Genomic DNA, 21,259 nt, shown 5'->3' with positions numbered 1-21,259 from the left:
TTTAAAAAAAAAAGTAAAAAAAAAAAAAAAGTAGATCTTACTTTTTTGTCTTTGTGTTTTTTCCAGATAACTTTTTAGTGCTTATTCTAACCTTGCGAAGGATGGTGTGGGTGTATGGACAAAGAATTCTGTGCCATCAGAGAATTAGAAAATGTGGAGGAATGCTCAAACGGGCTTTCTTTGGTTTAATTTGGTTTGGTTTTCTGGGGAGGGGGCATTGAGACAGGGTTTCTCTGTATCTTTGGAGCCTGTCCTGGAACTAGCTCTTGTAGACCAGGCTGGCCTCAAACTCACAGAAATCTGCCTTCCTCTGCCTCCCGAGTGCTGGGATTAAAGGCGTGCGCCACCACCGTCCATCTGAAAACAGGCTTCTTAGTGTAGCTACAAAGCCATCCGTCCTCCACATTGTCTTCTCAGTCCTGTAACCATGTGAGAATGGAAGATAGTGGAACATGCTCTGCAAAACTAAAGGGATGTATGTACAGGGCTGTTGAGATGACCCAGCAGGTAAAGGTGCCTGTCAGCACACCTAGTGACCTGAGTTTGATCCCTAGGGCCCCACATGGTGGAAGGGGAGAACCCATTCCTTCAAGATGTCCTCTGACCCCCCAACATGTTTGTCTTACCCTAACTCTCACACAGAGAAAAGTCCTGATAGTGGCTGGCATCTATAAGGCTCCATCTTTTTGTTTGTTTACTTATTTGTTGTCTGTTGTTTGGACAGGGTTTCTCTGTGTAACAGCCCTGGCCGTCTTGAAACTTGCTTTTTAGACCAAATTGGCCTTGAATACACCAAGATTCACCTGCTGGAATTAAAAGCATTTGCTACTATGGTCAGCTGCTCCAACTTTTTTTAGTTAATTTATTTTATATGTATGATGTATTGTACCATATGCATGTCTGGTACCTTAGGAGGCCAGAAGAAGGTGTTGGGTCCCCTGAGACTAGAATTACAGTCATTTGTGAGCTGACCTGTGGGTGCTGGGAGCTGAGTCCTGGTCTTCTCGAAGAGAAGTCAGTCCTTAACCACTGAGCGCTCTCTCCAGGCTCCCACACCTCTCTGGGTAGTATGCTTATAATAATGTTAGAATTTTCTTTTAAAACTGCTCAATTTTGCTTATACCTGTATGTTGCGGGAGGTCCTTCCGCTCCTCCAGCCAATAGCCGCTGAGATACCAGCCCATTAGGGCGTGGTCTCTCTCCCTTTAAAAAAGCAGCTACTTCCCTCCTCGCTCTTACTTCCTGCTCCGCTTCTGGCGACTAGACTCCCTTCCTGATTGTGCAGAGGGCTGTTGTCTGGGACGGTGATCTGTAAATTTTTTCCCCTTTAAATAAATAACTGAGCTTACTTCCTCTTCCTCCCAGCATTCTGTTCTGTTTACTCCGCCTATCTAAATTCTGCCGTATCAGATGGGTCAAGGCAGTTTCTTTATTAGCCAATGACCTTCCTCCATCACCTGTAGGCTTTTAATGTGGAGCAAAAAAAATTGGTTTGGTTGAGCAGTGGCTCATACCTCTGTTAGGAAGTAAAAAGGGTTAGGTGGGAGAGGGGAGAGAGACTAACAAGGGAGGGAAGATTTGATGAGAGAGAGAAATTGGAGGAATAAAAAATAGTAATTGACTTACCTTTTCCTGCCTCCACATCAGCCTCCCAGAGAGTCCTGTCTGGGAAGTTGTGCCAAGCTAAGGCATAAGAAAAGTACAAGGACAAGGTAGGGGACAAGGATCTCTTTCCAGATCCCTGTGCCTATGAGGGGAGGAGTGTCCTTCTTAAGAACCATGGAGGCCAGGCCTGATTTTACACACCTTAAATCCCAACAGTTGGTGGGCTGAGGCAGGAGGATCTCTTGAGTTTGAGGGCAGCTGGGGCTACATTGAGAGATCTTTCTTAGGGGAGGGGTAGGCTTTGGTGTTTTAGATGCCCCCAGTGTCTCACCTCCTCAGCATTCTGTTTTGACTCATTTCCCTGGGCCTCAGGACAAAGACGACAGACAGCTCATCTTACCTTCAACAAGAATCACCTTTAAATTAAATAGGACAAGTTACAGATCTCAGCTTTGCAGAGGCTGCAGTTTACTAGATAAGTGCAGTGGGTAGACAGACCTGCTCTAAGACGAGGAGGTAAGCAGACCAGTGCTGGCCACATGGAGCCAGCTTCCACCTTCAGCCTTGTTTGCCTGCTAGGGACATGCCTAGGGGAGACGGGACACTCCACCTGCTGTTTTGCCACAGCCACAGAACTTGTGCCAGAAATGAGTTTAGGCCAGCTCCAAGATGGGAGCAGCTCCAGCCCCTCTCCCTATGGCCAGACTGCACAGGGAGCTCTGGGAGCCCTGACATTTTATGCTTATGTGAGGGCTAAAGTCAAGTGGCGAGGATGAAGTAAGCAGCCCGGAAGCGGTTTGCCTCAGTTTTTGCCCTTAGTTAGCTTTTGCTGACTCTTCAAGGTTCTCAACCACTTACGAGGAAGGGCTTCCCTAGGCAGCCCCTTTCTTTTTTGCTCTGCTCATGTTCTCTGTATGGCATTTTCTTCCCCTTGTATTTTTGCAGAAATGTCACTGGAACCCTGTTGCGGGAGCTCCTTCTGCTCCTTCAACCAATAGCTGCAGAACTCAACAGTACCCCCTACACACACACATACCCTCCCAACCTGTTGTATGAATATCCTAGAAAGTCCTCTCTGCTGGATTGAGCCCCTGCTGCCTGTGACTCAGCTCTCCTCTGCGAAAAGGGTGGTGGGGGTTGGAGGAATTGGAAGGAGAGAACTAATGCTAACCCAGACCAGAAGTTCAGCACTGGGCAAAAGCTAACTAAACTAAGGTCTGGGACTGATGCTTGGAGGTGGCTTTGTTCTTTTTTTTTTTTTTTTTTTTTTTTCCCCAGGTTCTGAGTTGGTTTAGCACCTCGTGGTGTGTGTAGCTACAGCACCTGGTGTCACATGGGTTAGCTGTGAGACCTTATTGTGAGATGAGGTGAGAGCATCAGGAACAAATGATCGTTATAGGCCATTCGTGTCAACATTTAGGCCTCAGGGTTTGCTTGCAAGCAAAAACAGGAGCTAATTTGCAAGGCTGCCTTTGTGGAGCTGCCTTTTGATCAATGATTGCCTGTGTTAATGTTTCAGTGAGCTATTGATTTCTGCAGCAGCTTTTGTTCCCTGAATTGATGTGCAGCGGGTCTTTGCTGCACACCATGCATGTTTGATTAAAGTGCAATTGACTTCGTTCCTGGTGAGGCCATGAGCTGCTTCACTCTATTTGTAGAACCAAAGCTTTGCCCAACATGTTCTTTTGTTTGTACTCAAGACCTAGCCACCCATGCAGGCAGCAGTATGCTGTTCCTAATCCTCCATGTTTAATCCCTCAATGGCCATTGCAGTCTGAGAGGCAGCTAATAAAACCTGGCCTGGATTTATTATTGTTTTGTCAATTTTATTAACATATAGTTGACATGTGCTACACTGTGTGTGTGTGTGTGTGTGTGTGCACAAACGCGCCCACACTCTTAAGTATGCAGTCAGTTGAGTTTTGACAATTGTATACATCTGTGTGAATAATGCCATCTGTGTATAGGCATTGGTATTTTCCTCCTGAGTAGGTAGTCACTTGGTTGGGTCCTTTGCCAACACTCTTCTCACCCACCTTACAGCTCTGGGCAGCCACTGAATTGCCTTTCTTGCTGTAATAGATCTCTCAGTCTATCATGAACTCATGCTCTCCTTATGACTTTCATTTAACAGGGTTTTTTGAAATTTATCTCTTATTATATAAGCTGCTGGTTTCTTTTTTTATTGTCAAATAACATCCCAGTGGATACTTATAACTTAATCATACTTCCCATGGCTAAGCATGCTTCTTTTTTCTTGTTTGGGACTATTAAGAAAAAATGTTTGTGTGAAAGTCTTTGTGTGGGATCAGAGAACTGACTCAGCAATTAAGAACAGGTATTACTACTCTTCCAGAGGACTGAGTTTGTCCCCAGCACCAACATACCACCTGAAACTCCAGCTCCAGGGAGCTCTACTCCCTCTTCTGGACTTCATAGGAATTCTCACACCAAGACAGCATACACATCGATAACTAAAAATTGTTCAAAGCCTTTGTTTGAACACATTTTTGTCTTGTTGGATAAACAAGCCAGGCAAACTTTTTACGAAGTGGTTTTTTTTTTTTTTTAATTTTTTTTTTTATTCTTTTTTACTTAAAATTTCCAACTGTTCCCCGTTTCCCATTTCCCTCCCCCTACGAAGTGGTTTTGACTGCCTTATATTCCCACCAACAGTGCATGCAAATCCCAGCCATCTAGGTTTTCTGCATTTGAAATTTACATTCTTTCATTTTCTCAGCCATGGTTTCTACCTGGCCCAGGTGCCAGTTCATCTTGACCCATGGTGCCTGTGTTTAGTCTGCGCTGGGCACTTGTCACAGCTGCTACTTGTTGACAAAACTTGGTATTGCCTGAATCGTCACACTTACCTTGGGTATCTCAGTTGTTAAGAGAACACGGTGCAGGAGTCAGGTGCAATGACCTAGACTTACCTCTGGGGCTGCTTTTTCCATTTGCTATCTGGCACTGGGCCAGTTTCTTAGCCACACTGATCTCTGATGTCTCCTTTTCTACTGCAAGTTGTGCTGTCTTTCAGAATCATCCCAGACTCTTCTGAGCATCTGTGTTTAAGAAGTAGGATGGGGCTTGACATGGTGGTGCACCCCTTTAATCCCAGCACTTGGGAGGCAGAAGTAGGTATATCTCTGTGAGTTCCAGCCTAGCTAGAGCTACACAGAAATACAATTCTGCCTTTACTTTAAAGGAAAAAAAAATGTTAGTAGGAGTGCTCAACTGTTACTGTGTGCGACAATGCCAGGCTCAGACAAACGCTGTTTAGAAATGTCTTTGCCCACTGAAGTGGGTCAGGTTGAGGGAAGAGGTTGGAAAGGACCTGCTTTGGTTTTTGCTTCTTTCCAGTTCCAGAAAAGACTCTGGTGTATTGGACAAAGTTGCCCACTTGCACTGATGAAGTATGCCACTCTGATAGAGTGCTTGAAGAGTGGTTGGACCAATAGGAAAACTAAGGCAGGTCAGTTTTCAATAGGCAGAGTCTGGTCCCACTCAGGATTTGTGTGGGAAAATGTATTCCCCAGCCATGAAAGTGGGAAGCAAAGTAGCAGAAAGAGGGTCATATTTGGGGCTCTCAGGCTCAGGATGTGCCACTGGACCAGCTGCCATTTGTACCACAACACATGCTAGAGAATAGAACCCCCAATGGTAATCTCCCCATTTTTTCCTTACTGATCATCTAGCACCAGGTAGAACTCAGCTGATCTGGGGTGTACACATATTCAGGCGTAAGTGTTCTGGGCCTTGCTGGAAGCTCCCTGCCTGTTCTGCAACCTGGAATAATGCTTCATTTGTGAAGCGTTAGTGGGGACTGGTATTTTGCTAAGTACTGAATGGTTAGAAAGGTTGAAGCACATCCACAGCTCCATGAGATGGACAGGTCAGTCAGTTCCTGCTCTGTACACGTCCATTAAGGATCTGGTGGTAGGCATGGCAGCCCACTCCTGTAACCATGTAACTCTGGGGATGGAAGCAAGAAGATTATGAGTTCAGGGTCAGCCTAGGCTATAGAGTGGGACCCTGTCTCAAAAACCCAAGGACTGGCAACTGGGGAGATGGCTTAGTCAATGAGGTACTTGCTGAATCTGCTCCCCAGATGCCACGTGAAAAAGGTGGTATGGTGGTGAATGCTTATGATCCCTGTGCTGGGGGCAGAGGCAGGCAGATTCCTCCCTGACAAGTTCCAGCCCACTAAGTTCCCAGCACATGTGTATCAGCTGCCTTTGAGGAGCTGTTTCCTTGTCTAAAACCTGTTCGATGCTTCTGATACTCAGGACCACTGGGGTTGGGGTAGAGCCCGTTCTGATTGGTCCTGTCAGTCAGAAGAGTTTGTACAAGGTCTCCAGACATCCTTTTGGTTTTGCCTACTTATCTTCCCAGCCCTTAGAACCTAGCTCCCAAGGAAACTTCTTTGCCACCTCCTTTCCTGGTCACCTCATTCATGAAACAACAGGCATTAGAGGGAGGGATGAAGATGGCTCCGGGACCAGCTGAGCAGCTGCTCCTGAAGTGCAGGTTCAATGTTTTGTTGATATTGTTCTTTTTAGACTGAGGCAGAGACTCTTTTGCGCTCTTTCTAAGAAATCAGCCTTTTGTAAAAATGTCATAAACCCATTATTTTGTATATTTAGTACATTTTAAATTTTATTTTTTGAAGTTGGTTTTTAGTAAGCCCCAGCAAGGTATAAGCACTCTCTGTGTGGGAGACAGGTAGCAGGGGAATCCCTCAGGGCAGGACTGCCACAGTTTTCTTAAGTTTTTTCAACAAGGCTCCGCATGTGACAGGTGTCAGTCCCTCTGTCTTCAAAATTTTGCTAGCCCCAGTCCTGTTCTTCAGGGTTTCCTGCTAGTTTGACCATTGAAAGGGTCAAAGAAGGTGGAGAAAGCAGTTTGTCTCCTGGCCCTTGATCCTTCCAGCTCACCTGTGTTCTCTATTTTGTGACCGTCTCTGAAGATGCTTCCATGTGCACATATCACACTCAGCTTGCACACTCATAGCTGTAGCTCCCTGAATAAGTGGGAGCCTTATTTCCTTGTCTCTTGTGTGGACTTGATTCTTGATTTGTGAAGGTCACACTCTGCTGGGTTGCAGGATGGGGGCCTGAAGCTTCACTCACAGAGCATTGCTGCCACCCTGCTCTCAGCGCCAGGCACAGGAGGATGTGATGATGGGGTGGCTGTGTGCATGTACACTCACGGCTATGCTTCTCTCTCACAGGGGGAACTGATTACCTTCTATTACTACTGGAAAAAAACACCAGAGGCAGCCAGCTCCCGTGCCCACCGCCGGCACCGCAGGCAGGCAGTGTTCAGAAGAATTAAGACTCGCACGGCCTCCACCCCTGTCAACACACCCTCCAGACCTCCTTCCAGTGAATTCTGTAAGTGGGTATCTTTATGCTGCAGAGAGTAGTAAGAGACTGCTCACATGTAGGCATATGTACGTCCAGCTCTGAGCCTGTGGAGCTGGTGAGCCAGGGATCAATATGGTGTGCTTTGCACATTATTGTGTACATACGTGTACAGTAGTGCTGACGGTTGTAGAAGAGTTAGAAATTATCTGTACATTTAAGTATTTCTAATAAATTTACTGTTCTTTTATGTTTTACAAAATTTAAGCTTGACCTAGGGTTCCACTTTCTTCTTTTGTCTGCTTTACTCAGATCCTCTTCCCAGGCCAAGTGTGACATTCACCCCAAGGACAGGTGAATCCTGTGGGTCCTACTGTCTTGGTCCCTATGAACTAGAACAGAGCAGTAGTGCTTAGCAGTTCTTTCCTAGTCCAGAAAACTGGTCTAAGGGTACTAGGATTCTGTATTATACTTGGTGAGGGCCAGAAGCCATATTGGTTCAATAGGCAAAATTCCAGGCTGCTCAGATGCACTAGGAAGGCATTGTGAGTATACTGCTACCATTTTAGATTCACCAGTAGGAGCACCTGTGCTGACCACCACAGGATTCTGGTGTAACATCAGCCCCCAAAAATCTGGCAAGGCAGGACCTTGATAGTACTATCCCTCGTACATGCAAACTCTTTGCTGTGCTGAATAATGCTGGAGAATTCAAAATGAGCCTTTGTGGCTGATGACCACCCCAGTCTGTGGAGTTATTTTACTGGTGCTCCATTCTCAGCTGAACATGATGGTATCTGTTTGTCTCCACTTTACCACCTTGTGCAGTGGACCTGAGTTCAGCTAGTGAGGATGACTTTGACAGTGAAGACAGCGAGCAAGAGCTGAAGGGGTACGCCTGCCGTCACTGCTTCACCACCAGTAAGTGACCTTGGGTACCCTCAGTGCAGGGGGCAAGTGTTTATTCCAGGGCAGGCCTGGGCTCTATTTCATGTGCTGGATGGCAAAGAAGTCAGGGCCAGTGATTGATTTGACACATGGGTTGTGCTTGAGAAACTTGAACCTTTTTTCTGACTTTGCTTCCCTGTTGAACAGTTAGAACTGTACTGATTTATTGGGTAGGAAGGTCTCATACAAGGTGAGGGAGGGACTCTACTGTTCCTGGGAAGTGGCTGCCATCTTCAAGGGGTGGCTACAGGGGACCGGACAGTGGAAACCCTCACCAGCTTTGGGTTGTATAGGGAACTCATAGGAAGCTCATGCTCTGTGGCTCTCATGAATCAGGGTCAGGTGGTGCCCACAGAAGGGCCCCTCTGCTCAGATGTCCTCAGAGACAAGTGGTTTCAAAGGTTGCCCACCTCCCCTCATGTAGCCTCCAAAGACTGGCACCACGGGGGCCGGGAGAACATCCTGCTCTGCACTGACTGCCGCATCCACTTCAAGAAGTACGGTGAGCTGCCACCCATCGAGAAGCCCGTGGACCCCCCACCCTTCATGTTCAAACCTGTCAAGGAGGAGGATGATGGGCTCAGTGGGAAGCATAGCATGAGGACGCGGCGGAGTCGAGGCTCGGTGAGCTGGGGACCTGGTCCTGGGGGCTTGAGCCCACCAGGGACTCAAGCAAGAATTGGTTTCAGGCAGAAGCACACTCTTGCTGGTACTGCCCTCCCTGGGGCCATGGAGCTTAGTGTTAGGGAGAGCTCATTGGTCTTGGTTTGCAGCCCAATGCCAGTTCCCCAAGTCCCTCAGAACACTCTGGCATATGGGCCAAGTGCCTCCCGTGGGCATATATCTCTACTTCAACTTTGCAGATTGTTTTTCCATGAGAAGTTTTTATATATGTTCTTTAGTGAAGATTTACCCACTTGTGCCTTGTGTCTATAATCGTAGCACATGAGAAGCTGTGGCAGAACGATTGCCATAAATTCAAGGCCATCCTGGCTATGGAGTGAGTCTTTGTCTTTAAAAAAACATACAGCAGGGGATGGAGAGATGGCTCAGCAGTTCAGATAAGTTCAGTTCCCAGCACCCACATGGCAGCTCACAACTGTCTATAATTCCAAGACCTGACACCCTCAAACAGACATACATGCAGGCAAAACACCAGTACACATAAAATAAATAAATCTTTAAAAGAAAAATAAATAGTACAGCAACAGCCACAGCTTTGTTTAACACTGATTGGAAATGTGTCTGGGGTGTTTGAGGCGTGGGACTGTGAAAGGGATCTTTCTCTCTGGCACTGACCTCTGAGGACCTTTCTGGCAGGTGGATAGGACAGCCCACTCCCCTGTTTCCTGACCTCAGCTGAGCCTTGTAGCTTTACAGAAGGGAGCTACAGGTATTCAGCTGCGGGTATCAAACTGCAGTATTTAGCAGCCATGTCTCCTGGGTGACTTCCTGTCCTTTTCGGTTAACTCCACAAATGTTCTGCGCTATGGTTTGTTGAGCGTAGACAGTTAACCTGAGAAAGGGTGAGGAGCATTAAAATAAACAGTCAGCTGACTCCTTACCTCTCAGAGCCCTGTGCATTTCCAAGATAGCCCCCCAGGATGTGTGTCTGGGTTTGAGTGGATTTGTCAACACACTGTTTATCCTACTTTGCCTGTGGCTAGACTTGGGTGGGCAATTGGGCCTAGGGATCCATTCTCTCCATCCTTTGGTTTTGGAGGGACAGATGTCTACACTACGCAGTGGTCGGAAGAAGCAGCCTGCCAGTCCTGATGGCCGTGCCTCCCCCATCAATGAAGACATTCGATCCAGTGGCCGGAATTCCCCCAGCGCTGCCAGCACCTCCAGCAACGACAGCAAAGCAGAGACGGTGAAGAAGTCAGCCAAGGTCAGGGGCTGAGGGGGACAGTGGGAGCCTCCCATCTGAACAGTGACATCACCCTGGCCCAGGGCCTAGAAAGATGGGGAAAATGGAGGTACCGCTGCCATAAGTTTGCCAAGGCCTCAGAAACACAAAATGAAGTGGCTAGAAGGGTTCCTAACACCAAGGATCCTTGTCCCTAGATAGCTGCTCCTCTGGGTCCTCGTTGGCCCTTTGGAGAACATTCTCACTTCTGGAGATGGGGCTCAGAATGAGGAAACATGTCCACAAACGTCACTTCTCTGCTTCCACTGCAGAAGGTGAAGGGAGAGACTGCGTCCCCTCTGAAGAGCACCAAGCGCCAGCGGGAGAAGGTGGCCTCCGACACAGAGGAGCCTGATAGGGCCACCTCCAAAAAGACAAAGACCCAGGTGAGGCTCCTGACACCCCCACCCTCAGCCCCCACACAGACTCAGGTCCTCCCAGGGAAGGCAGTGCCTGACTCCCAGGCAAGAGCTGAATCCCCTGCTGCCTCTGCACAGACCGTGGTTGTGATCCATACTAGCAGTGTGGAGCTGAGTTCTACTTCCCAGTGCTTCCATCTCTTGCTTCTCTGGCTTTAGGAGATCAGCCGCCCCAACTCTCCCTCTGAAGGCGAGGGGGAAAGTTCAGACAGTCGCAGTGTAAATGATGAGGGCAGCAGTGACCCGAAAGACATCGACCAGGACAACCGCAGCACGTCCCCCAGTATCCCCAGTCCTCAGGACAATGAGAGTGACTCGGACTCGTCGGCACAGCAGCAGACACTGCAGCCCCAGCCCCCTACCTTGCAGGCTTCCAGTGGGGCTGCTTCAGCTCCCTCCGCCCCTCCAGGAGCACCCCAACTTCCCACCCCAGGGCCCACGCCCTCTGCTACTGCAGTCCCTCCACAGGGCTCCCCTGCCACCTCACAGCCCCCTAACCAGCCTCAATCTGCAGTAGCACCTGCAGCCCACACCCACATCCAGCAAGCACCCACCCTGCACCCACCTCGGCTGCCCTCACCCCATCCTCCACTGCAGCCTCTAACTGCACCCCCTAGCCAGAACTCTGCACAGCCTCACACCCAGCCCTCCTTGCATGGTCAGGGCCCACCTGGTCCTCACAGCCTACAGGCTGGACCCCTGCTACAACACCCAGGGCCTCCTCAGCCCTTTGGACTTCCTCCCCAGGCTTCCCAAGGCCAGGGCCCCCTGGGCACTTCCCCAGCAGCTCATCCTCACACCACTATACAGCTTCCAGCCTCCCAGTCAGCACTGCAGCCCCAACAGCCCCCAAGGGAACAGCCCCTGCCTCCTGCACCTTTAGCCATGCCTCATATCAAACCCCCACCTACCACACCGATTCCCCAACTTCCAGCACCACAGGCCCACAAACATCCACCTCACCTCTCAGGGCCCTCACCCTTCTCTATGAATGCCAATCTGCCACCGCCTCCAGCCCTGAAACCCCTCAGCTCCCTGTCCACACACCACCCTCCCTCAGCCCACCCTCCACCCTTACAGCTCATGCCACAGAGCCAGCCCTTGCCCTCCTCCCCTGCCCAACCCCCTGGACTGACCCAGAGCCAGAGCCTTCCACCCCCAGCTTCCTCCCATCCCCCCACTGGCCTCCACCAGGTGCCCTCCCAATCCCCATTCCCCCAGCACCCTTTTGTACCTGGAGGCCCTCCTCCCATCACCCCACCCTCCTGCCCCTCCACCTCCACCCCACCTGCGGGGCCCAGCACCTCATCACAACCACCCTGCTCTGCTGCTGTTTCTTCTGGAGGCAATGTTCCAGGGGCTCCATCTTGCCCGCTCCCTGCTGTGCAGATCAAAGAGGAGGCTCTGGATGAAGCAGAGGAGCCAGAGAGCCCTCCTCCACCCCCCAGGAGCCCATCCCCTGAGCCCACCATAGTGGACACCCCCAGCCATGCTAGCCAGTCCGCCAGGTACTGGTTTGGAGGAATGGGGGCCTGGCTAGGTGTGGGTGGATTTGGTGGAGGTGAGGAAGGGTGTGGCCCTCAGCAGAAGCCCCAGCCAGAGCTGCTACCTCTCTAGGTTCTACAAACATCTTGACCGTGGCTACAACTCATGTGCACGGACAGACCTGTACTTCATGCCTCTGGCTGGATCCAAACTAGCCAAGAAGAGAGAGGAGGCCATTGAGAAGGCCAAGCGTGAGGCCGAACAGAAGGCTCGAGAGGAACGGGAGCGGGAGAAAGAGAAGGAAAAAGAGCGAGAGCGGGAGAGAGAGCGGGAACGTGAGGCAGAGCGCGCTGCTGTGAGTCCTGAAGGGACCTGATATGCAGGGGACAGTGTCTTCAGCCAGGGCTTGATGGCCGAAATATATCACAGACTGGTGTGTTCTCTAGTGCTAGTGGCACCCATGCCCAGGCTTTCTGAAGGCTGTAAGCCATCCATTGTGTGGCAGTCATGAGTCTGACTTGATTGATGGGCCTGTCCTTTCCCTGCAGCCTATAGATGAGTGCCTCCTCCATAATCCTGAGGTGTCAGAGAGACAGGAGGGGGTGACTTGGAAGGAAACCTAAGTGGGGCATCGAGGGGCTATGCAGGTGCACCCTGCTTTGAAGCCGCCATGTGAGCTGGGGTCCTTGGTGCCTGCTCAGTCAGGAGGGGTGGGGACGCCAAATCCAGAAGTGGCACGTCCGACTTCATGGTAGGTTTTCTGGCTGCCAGGCTCCCTGTTGCACAGAAACACTGAGGTACAGGGGGACTGCAGGCGGGCACAGATCAGTCTAGACTGTCCTGGTGCCTAGACCTGGCAAAGGTCCTCTGTTTCTGTATTGGGGTGAAGGAGCTAAATTAGTCTGACACTGGAACAGAACAAGGGCCTACCTCTGTGGTGAGCACCAGTTTTAGACCCCAGGTGGCTTGGCACCCTTCCTCACACTCTCTTTTCTTCAGCAGAAGGCATCCAGCTCAGCACATGAAGGCCGTCTTAGTGACCCTCAGCTCAGTGGTCCTGGTCACATGCGACCCTCCTTCGAGCCACCACCAACCACAATTGCCGCTGTGCCCCCATACATTGGGCCTGACACACCGGCCCTCCGGACACTGAGTGAATACGCTCGGCCCCATGTCATGTCTCCCACCAACCGCAACCACCCCTTCTACATGCCCCTTAATCCCACTGACCCCCTGCTGGCCTACCACATGCCTGGCCTCTACAATGTTGACCCTACCATCCGGGAGCGGGAGCTCCGAGAGCGAGAGATCCGGGAGCGGGAGATTCGGGAGCGGGAATTGCGGGAGAGGATGAAGCCGGGCTTTGAGGTGAAGCCACCTGAGCTGGACCCCCTGCACCCAGCCACCAACCCCATGGAGCATTTTGCCCGGCACAGCGCCCTCACCATCCCTCCTGCAGCTGGCCCCCACCCCTTTGCCTCTTTCCACCCGGGCTTGAACCCTTTGGAGCGGGAGAGACTGGCACTGGCAGGTCCTCAGCTGCGGCCTGAGATGAGCTACCCAGACAGACTGGCAGCTGAGCGCATCCATGCCGAGCGCATGGCATCTCTTACCAGCGACCCCCTGGCACGACTGCAGATGTTTAATGTAACTCCACACCATCACCAGCATTCACACATCCACTCCCACCTCCACCTCCACCAGCAGGATCCTCTCCACCAAGGTATGTACCCAATTCAGGAGCGAGGCAGGGTAGGCAGCTTCCACCTAAGACTCACAGTTGGTGGGCTTTCCTGATCAATGAGTCTTAGGAAGCTGCTGACCTGGGTCTCCTGCAGAAGAGAAATGTCTGGGGAAGGCCTGGCCCTGTGCCCTGGGTGAGGGACAGCAGATCAGGGCTCTTGTGGACGTTAGAGCCAAGCAAGGTGTGGGTACAGGTGCTGGGCTGCCCAAGGAAACGTATCCCTGCTCATGAGAGCAGAGGAAGACAGAGTATCTGCTGGCTTTGATGACCAGGGAAAGTGCAGTTCTGTCCTTTGGGAACAGAGTTCCTTAAGGTCTACTTTCCTGGCATCTGTAGGAAGACTGGGTTGGGGCAGAGGCAGGTTCAGTGGGTACCACTTCCTTCAAAGCCTCACGGGTGTGGTTATGAGGGAGGCTGGCTGTGTTCCTGGGGAGGCAGTGAGTTCTGAGGGCTACTGCAGTAGGCCCCCAAGGAGAGAGAGTAGGCCACTGTAAGCCTGAAGGGCCTGATGTAGAGTGCTACCTCAGCAGGTACCCAGGGTGACCACATGGGGTTGATTTGTGGGCCATTCTGTAGAAGAGAGAATATGTTTGCTGTGAGCTGAGGGAAGAAGGCGTTGGCCTGAGCTATACAGAAGAGGCACAGAGCGAGCTGCCATGCTGAGTGGCTTCAGGTGTGGAGTCAGGGCTGAGCTCTGTGCTTCTCTCTGCCTGTTCTCCCCAGTGGGGCTGGTTGGGATTCTTGGCAGCCAGGTGATGCTTCCCGCCCTGTTGATTGAGAGCCAGCTTGGGTGATAAAGAAGTCACCATGGGTCATGCAGCAAGGATACCAGAGCCATGGCTCCAGCTACATTTGGACTTGTGTCCTTTTTTTTTTTAGGTTCAGCAGGCCCAGTTCACCCGCTGGTTGACCCCCTGACTGCTGGCCCTCATTTGGCTCGCTTTCCCTACCCCCCTGGCACCCTCCCTAACCCTCTACTTGGACAGCCCCCCCATGAGCACGAGATGCTGCGCCACCCAGTTTTTGGTAAGAATTCACTAGAGGAAGGACATGGACTTCCAAGTGGGAGCTGGGGCTGAGTCAGATAGCACTCCTGCATTTCATCAACTGCTCATGGGTGGGGACCAGGCAGGTGGACTACTGGAGGAGTTGAAGGAGGGAGGCCATGAATGCTCTGCAGAACAGCCCAACAGGAGCCAGGACTGCCTGGGCTGCAGAGGACAGTAGACACCTGACTAGGGCTGAGGTCTGGGGAGAAGCCTGCAGGCAAGGTCTGGCATGAGACCCAGGGGCCTCTGGGATGGGCCTCCTTCCTTCCTGGGGACTCTGCTGATCTTGCCCTGCCCCTGGTGGTGCTCTCTCTGTAGAGCCTGGGAAGGGCTGGCCCCACTTCCTCAGCTAGGTGAGTGTACTGCACAGCAGGATCTCTGACCTCCCTCCTGGCCTCTGTCTTGGTTGCTCTGGTTGTGACTACTCCCTTGACTTGTTTTTGTAGCAGAGCGTGTTTTGTGCTTGGCAGGCACCCCCTATCCCCGAGACCTGCCTGGGGCTATTCCACCCCCCATGTCAGCAGCCCACCAGCTTCAGGCCATGCATGCCCAGTCAGCCGAGCTCCAGAGACTGGCCATGGAGCAGCAGTGGCTGCATGGACATCCACACATGCATGGCGGTCACCTGCCAAGTCAGGAAGATTATTACAGGTGAGATGAAAGAGAACCTAAACTTCTCACCTGCACATACACCCATCCCGCCCCATTATGGCAAGTACCCCGGGCCATCTTCTTTGGTTTTGAGAGGGAGGGATGCATGCAAGCATGACTTGGCTGGATGAGAGGCTCGGGTGGAACCAATAAGCAAATAGATTGGCCAACCTATGCCTGTAGCCTGTGGGATACCATTTCCCTGTCACCTAGCACACCCTGATGCCCATTCTCTTGTTTTCTCCCCCTTTTCCCACCAGTCGACTGAAGAAAGAAGGTGACAAGCAGTTATAAGTTATTTATTTGTTAATGCTGGCTGTGGAAACCTTAGTTCTAGGGGGAAGAAACAGGACTTTACATCCAGTAGGAGCTGCAAGAGCAAAGAGGAATATCGTCTAAAGATTTCTCTATATATTTAAACCCACAACTAAAACCACATCTGCATAATAGTGTTTGTTTGTTGAGAGGATTTCCTGAGACCAATTTGGGTCTCCCTGCATGACAGTCCCCCAGAAACTTGGTGTGTCCTGGGCTGGACTGACACCTGGAAAACTTACCTGCGATCTTGGGGTTTGGCTTTAGTTCTTTTCCTTGATTTCTCAGTAGGTGCTAGAGTCTGTTCACACCCTTCACTGTGCACGCAGACACTGAGGCACGTGGGCTCTAGAACCCACGAGGTTTGCAGAGAGGCGGCATATGAGTTTGAAATCCAAGAGCTATAATTTTTAAAAAAATCTTTTATTTTAATACATTGTAGGGAATCTTCATAATTTGAGACAGTTCTGCAGCATGACTTCTTACATCTGTAAATAAATGGTTTTAGAAGTCTCTTTTCCTTCCACAGACGACTATTCTGATCTATTTTTTCCAGCCATGTCACAAAGTGTGAATTCCTACCAGCTATTGACAGAATACAGAGTTGATTTTTTAATAAAAAGTTATATATAATTAATTATCCCTTTAATTAAAGGGAACAGATGGGCGTTTCTAGTTTCAAGCAGGCAGGAGCTTGGGACTAGGTCTGGTCATAGCAGTGAGCATCCAGGGGTTGGCAGGGACAATGTTACAGGCTCTTTATTTTGCTGCTTTCATTTCACTTCTGTCTGTCCCTCGCATGTGCAGTGGCAGGCGTGTTTGAGTGAGCCTCCTTCCTTATTTCTAGGAGTTTAGTGTTGACTTTGTGTTCCCTGTCGTCCTGTCTCTGGTACAGAGCGCACATGTTTACGTGTATGTGTCCGATGATAAGTTTCCTTACGACTTTCTGCACATGTTTGACTGTTCTTGACTGAAGTCATAAACTGTCTAGGAAGTTCCAGAAACGGTGCAGTACACAGCACATGAGACCCAGGACATATGCTTGCCAAAGGGGTGTTAGAAATCTGCAGGTGTGCATGTCGCCAAGCCTGCTTCAGAGTGAGGGTCATCCTGGGGTAAATGTGACACGCAGGTCTGGCCTGTCGTGTGGGCTGTAAAGCAGGCTGTGCAAGTGACCTGCATCCTCCTGGGAGACCGTGTAGAAAAGGAATGGGAGTCCTTGTTGAAACAGGTTCCCCTGGGACAGCCCTCAACAGGCTCTTGGGGAACAGTTCTGGGCAGACTGACTACTGCTAATGGAACCCTCTTCTCCCCCTCTAGAACCAAGGGTGGGACATCAGTTTGACCCCTCCCTTGGACTCCTGAGGGCCATTTCTACTCGGTATGCAGTGGTTGCATCTAGGAGCAGCTAGCCAGCCACAAGGTGTGTCCTGGCCCTGTGAAGAGGCTCATAGCTAACCTGGCATTCGCTCTGCTGCAGGCTCTGACTCAGGTGTGGCAGGGCCTCATGCTCCCTGAACTATGCATGGGGCAGCTAGGATCTATTTGTTGAAAATGTTTGTAGGGTTTTGTTTTGTTTTTTAACCTTATTTTTCTCATTCCATTCTGCCTTAACTTTGGTTCTTCATAGGAGGCAAGCTCAAATTAACCTTTTGTTATCAAACTTCTGGCCACTTTGGCATGAAGGCATTTGTTTTCTTCTGGGGTGGCGGCATGCTCTCCAGATGGTCTGCCGTGCCCTCTGGACTGAGGAAAGGCCACTTCCTCTTGGGCTCTGGCCAGGCAGGTCCTTTCTGTCCCATGCCACCACCTCCTTCTCCCCTTTTAACTGAGTCTGCCACTCAGTTAACCCTTTATCTCCTCTCTAGTACCCATTTTCCAAAGAGAAAGAGTGAAGTACTTTGAAGTCTGAACTTGAAATCTGTCCGAAAATGTTTCTTTGTTGGTTTTGGGTTTTTCCCCTGTCCCAAGGTGAAGCACTGACTGTGTCCTCCGTGACTGACTGGTTTGTTCGGAGGCCCTGGACCTTCATGGCATCTTTGAGGCCCAGCTGCTTGGCTTCCTTTTGGATTTCCCTTCTTTTATTTGAGATTTGGGTTTGCTTTCTATGTTCTATATGTATTTGTTCAGTGTCGTCAAGGCTGAGCTTCACGTCTCACTGCAGTGGAGCGAGCGGGCATCTGATCGCTGCATTTCTTTAGGTCTCGGAGCTAAGTGTATATATGAGTAGTTTGCCATGAGATGACACAGTGTAAGCAGTAGACACCCAGGAAATCGTGACTTCTGTGTTCTCTCCATTTGAGTATTTTGTAATTTTTTTGAAATATTTGTGGACATAAATAAAACCAAGCTACACTACAGAACCCTGTGTGTTGGCCAGTGCATTGCCTCATTCTGGAGTGTGGTGGGTGCTGCCAGGGGAAGTCTGCTGGGCCTTGCTTCTGGGTCCTACCTAACCTCCTACAGCAGTTTCTGGAAACATAGGTCTGTGCTGCCTGGGAAGAAGAACCAACCGCCTTAGCAAACCCTTGCTCTCTGAAACCAAGATTGCCACCCACGTCCACCACTAGGGTACAGGGGAGAGTCCGCTGCCTGCTGAGGGCTGTCGGAGCCATCCTCCAGAATCAGTCCAGGTTGAAGGTGCCCTAGACCCTTTTGAAAAAAACAAAAGAAAAAGTCTAAACTAGGAGAGTCCAGAGGTTTCCACAGCGAACCATCATAAGGCCTGCTAGCCTTTGAGATTTGGTTCTTCATAAATGTCTACTAGTGTGTATCACTAAGTAGGGTGTGGACATTAATCAGGCCATTTGCATGGCCACTTATCCAAGGCAGAGGAACCAACCACAGCTGGGTGAATGAAGTGATGCAAAGCACTTCTTGCCTCAGGCCAGCCCTGCCTGTGACTACTCTAGTGACCAGCCCCCCATATGACCTCCAGCCTCTGCTCCAGAAATGAGTCCTTAGCCTGGGCGTGGTCCAGTTTCCCCTTCTTGTTGCAAGTGGGCGAAGCAAATGACTCCGTGATACGGTGGGAGGTCCTGAGCCTTAGTCCATATTAGCATAACTGGATGCCCCACCCTGCCTTCCTTCCCTCCCTTCCACCCTCCCTCTCAAATATAGTCACCTGGCTGCACCTCTGAGTGCTATGATGACAGACCAGTTTGTACAGTACTGAGGTTTCATGTTGGCGGTCCATGAGCTGTGGGTAACTTCCAGAACTCTTGGGCCCAGAAACCAACTCAAGAATTTCCCTGAAGCCGGGCGATGGTGGCGCACGCCTTTAATCCCAGCACTCGGAAGGCAGAGGCAGGCGGATCTCTGTGAGTTCGAGACCAGCCTGGTCTACGGAGCTAGTTCCAGGACAGGCTCCAAAGCCATAGAGAAACCCTGTCTCCAAAAAAAAAAAAAAAAAAAAAAAAAAAAAAATTCCCTGAGCAGTTCTGCCCAAAAGGTACCCCAGTGCCAGGACCTCCATCCTTAGATGCCCTTACCTGCTTGCAGAGGGAAAGGAGCCCTTCAAGCCTGGATCTGAACCTTGCACGTAGCTCTGAGCCAAAGATAACCTATGGGGCACAGGTACTGTGGCTTCTGGCATGTTTGAGAGAATCTGCGTCCATTCCCATGAAGCCTTGTAGCACAATACAGGAAGTGCCAGCTGACTACACCCCTAATATCCCTTGATGAGCAAGCAGATAGGAAAGAAAGTTACTCGGCACCGAGGCATCCATCCTCAATACCAGGTAAAGGGTTCGTGGGCACTTGGGATGGTGTGTTTCTGAGAGGAAGGAAGGAGGGTAGCTTCCAGTTTGAACAGGATGGCTTTATTTTTAGCTTTGGTGGCCTCAGTGTCTTTTTGTTGTTGTTTGGGTTTTTTTGTTTGTTTTTTTGATTTTTGTTTTTGGCGACAGGGTTTCTCTGTGTAGCTTTGCAGCCTGTCCTGGAACTAGCTCTTGTAGACCAGGCTGGCCTTGAACTCAAAGAAATCCTCCTTCCTCTGCCTCCCAAGTGATTAAAGGCATGCATTACCACTGCCTTTGCTCATGTGGGACCCGTCTTAAAGGCATGGGTAGAGGGTAGAAACTTTTTCCTCTCCTGCCATGGATGGACAAGCTCACTAAAGTGAATCCCTGTGAACAGCGAGGAGCCTGGAAAGCCAACCCATGTAAGGGTGGGGCTCTGGGGCTCAGTGTGCAGTGGTTGCTCTACTGCCCCCTGCTGGGAACAGCCTGGAGTGCGAGCCTGGCTCCGCTCCAGTCTGGATCAGGCACAGAGCAGCTACAGCCACCTTTCAGGAAGAGGCTGACAACCCTGTGTGAGAAACCAATGTGTTTACATTTATATGGAGAGTTCCAGGAAGAGGATCCAGGATTTGACAAGCTAGCAGCTGGCTGTAGCTTCCCTTGTCATTTCTCTTCCAGACTGGAGCAGTTCTGGGAAAAACAACAACCCAGAGCAGAGGATAGCTATTCAAGACCACATTCTTGAGGAACCTAAACTCTCCTTGTGTAGTTGGGTGGTCTGTGGTGCTGGGGGAAACCTAAGCCTAAGGAGTCCCCTGGAACTGTGGCTCAAATGTAGTTCAGAGCACAGAATGGGGCTGGGGAGGTAACTCAGGGTGCTTGCCACAAAAACACGAAGATCTGAATTAGATCCCTGGTGCCACAGAAAAAGTCAGCTGTGATGGAATATACTTTTAATTCCAGTGCTGGGGAAGCAGAGACAGGAGGTTCCTGGAGTGCTCTGGCTAACTAGCCTAGACCTTGAGCCCTGGCCTCCACGTGTATGCAAACACACTCACATTCACAGATATGAACACACTTTTTCAAGTACAAAGATTGCAAAGACAGAACTTGAAGAAAGGGAGTTGCTAGTCCAAGTATAGGAGGGTGGGGCTCTAGAGGAATGACAGCTCTAGAGGACTGGCCCTGGGGACAGCCCTGAGTGGACCAAGGGCAGAAAAGACTAGGGCTTTCCTTATTAACCAGGGTCAGTGTCTATAGCCTTGAGGCTGGGGCAGGATGGGAGGAAGTGGCTTGAAAGGCAGCCTGGAGGCAGGTTAGACAGGAGGCTCCTTGCTGTTGCCTGACCTGGAGGGAAGACAGAAGATGACAGGAGAGCAGGGCACAGAAAGATGCTACATCCTGGAATCACTGAGGACAAGCACCTGGATGTATCTGTGGGTTACATGAGAGGTTATGACAAGGGAGTTGACTGTGAGCCAGAGGGAAGGTGACTTAATACCACAGAGGTCATGGGTTTCTGCTCAACCGGCCCTAACTGGTCAGAGCAAGCTGACGAGCTCCGTGTTGGTGCTCACATTCTCTTCAGGGCTGGCAATGGTGGTCAGAGACCATGCACTGGGGGGTGGGGGACAGGGAATGGATGGACTAGGGGGCCACATAGCCCCACACCAGGCTCAGAACATTAGGAACCACAGTGCCCTTTCCCGGCTCTTTTTACACAGCCAGTTAATCAGCAGAATGGGAGAAAGAGTTGCCCAGGACATCTCTAGGGCAGCCTCGAGCAAGCTGGGATGCTGGGTGGTGAAAGGTGGTCAGAGAAGGTGGTCTCATGAGAAGTGAGCTCTCCAGGTCAGTAAGAGGTGCTAGAAGCCCAGAGACATGGCCCATATGTTATCCTTCTGCAAGCCTGGCTCCCAGCAGTGTTACAGTAGTCGTCCCAACACCCAGAGACCTTCAGCGTCCATCTTGTGTAATGAATGGCTGAGAAGGGAGGGGACATGGCAGTCGGGCAGGAGGGTGGTATGGGCA

At 50.6% G+C, this 21,259-nt stretch overlaps 1 protein-coding gene across 11 annotated transcripts in view; it reads left to right on the top strand.

The window, feature by feature from the left end:
- The window catches only part of Rere (arginine-glutamic acid dipeptide repeats), a 372,816-nt gene extending 354,968 nt beyond the window's left edge, over positions 1 to 17,848 (top strand). For 5 of the 11 annotated variants that reach the window (XM_057783759.1, XM_057783758.1, XM_057783750.1 and 2 more), the window contains 11 exons: positions 6,836 to 6,998; positions 7,797 to 7,889; positions 8,341 to 8,540; positions 9,640 to 9,807; positions 10,098 to 10,211; positions 10,404 to 11,752; positions 11,862 to 12,084; positions 12,729 to 13,452; positions 14,353 to 14,499; positions 14,969 to 15,173; positions 15,434 to 17,848. In XM_057783759.1, the coding sequence (XP_057639742.1) occupies positions 6,836 to 6,998; positions 7,797 to 7,889; positions 8,341 to 8,540; positions 9,640 to 9,807; positions 10,098 to 10,211; positions 10,404 to 11,752; positions 11,862 to 12,084; positions 12,729 to 13,452; positions 14,353 to 14,499; positions 14,969 to 15,173; positions 15,434 to 15,467 (3,420 nt within the window). In that variant the 3' untranslated portion in view covers positions 15,468 to 17,848. The remainder of the gene's footprint in view (positions 1 to 6,835; positions 6,999 to 7,796; positions 7,890 to 8,340; positions 8,541 to 9,639; positions 9,808 to 10,097; positions 10,212 to 10,403; positions 11,753 to 11,861; positions 12,085 to 12,728; positions 13,453 to 14,352; positions 14,500 to 14,968; positions 15,174 to 15,433) is intronic. The other 6 variants (XM_057783753.1, XM_057783752.1, XM_057783754.1 and 3 more) reach the window with 6 other exon arrangements.
- Positions 17,849 to 21,259: the final 3,411 nt, after the last annotated feature.

Source organism: Chionomys nivalis, chromosome 11 (assembly GCF_950005125.1).
Source record: "Chionomys nivalis chromosome 11, mChiNiv1.1, whole genome shotgun sequence".
Taxonomy (NCBI): domain Eukaryota; kingdom Metazoa; phylum Chordata; class Mammalia; order Rodentia; family Cricetidae; genus Chionomys; species Chionomys nivalis.
This window is presented reverse-complemented; position numbering and strand designations above follow the sequence as displayed.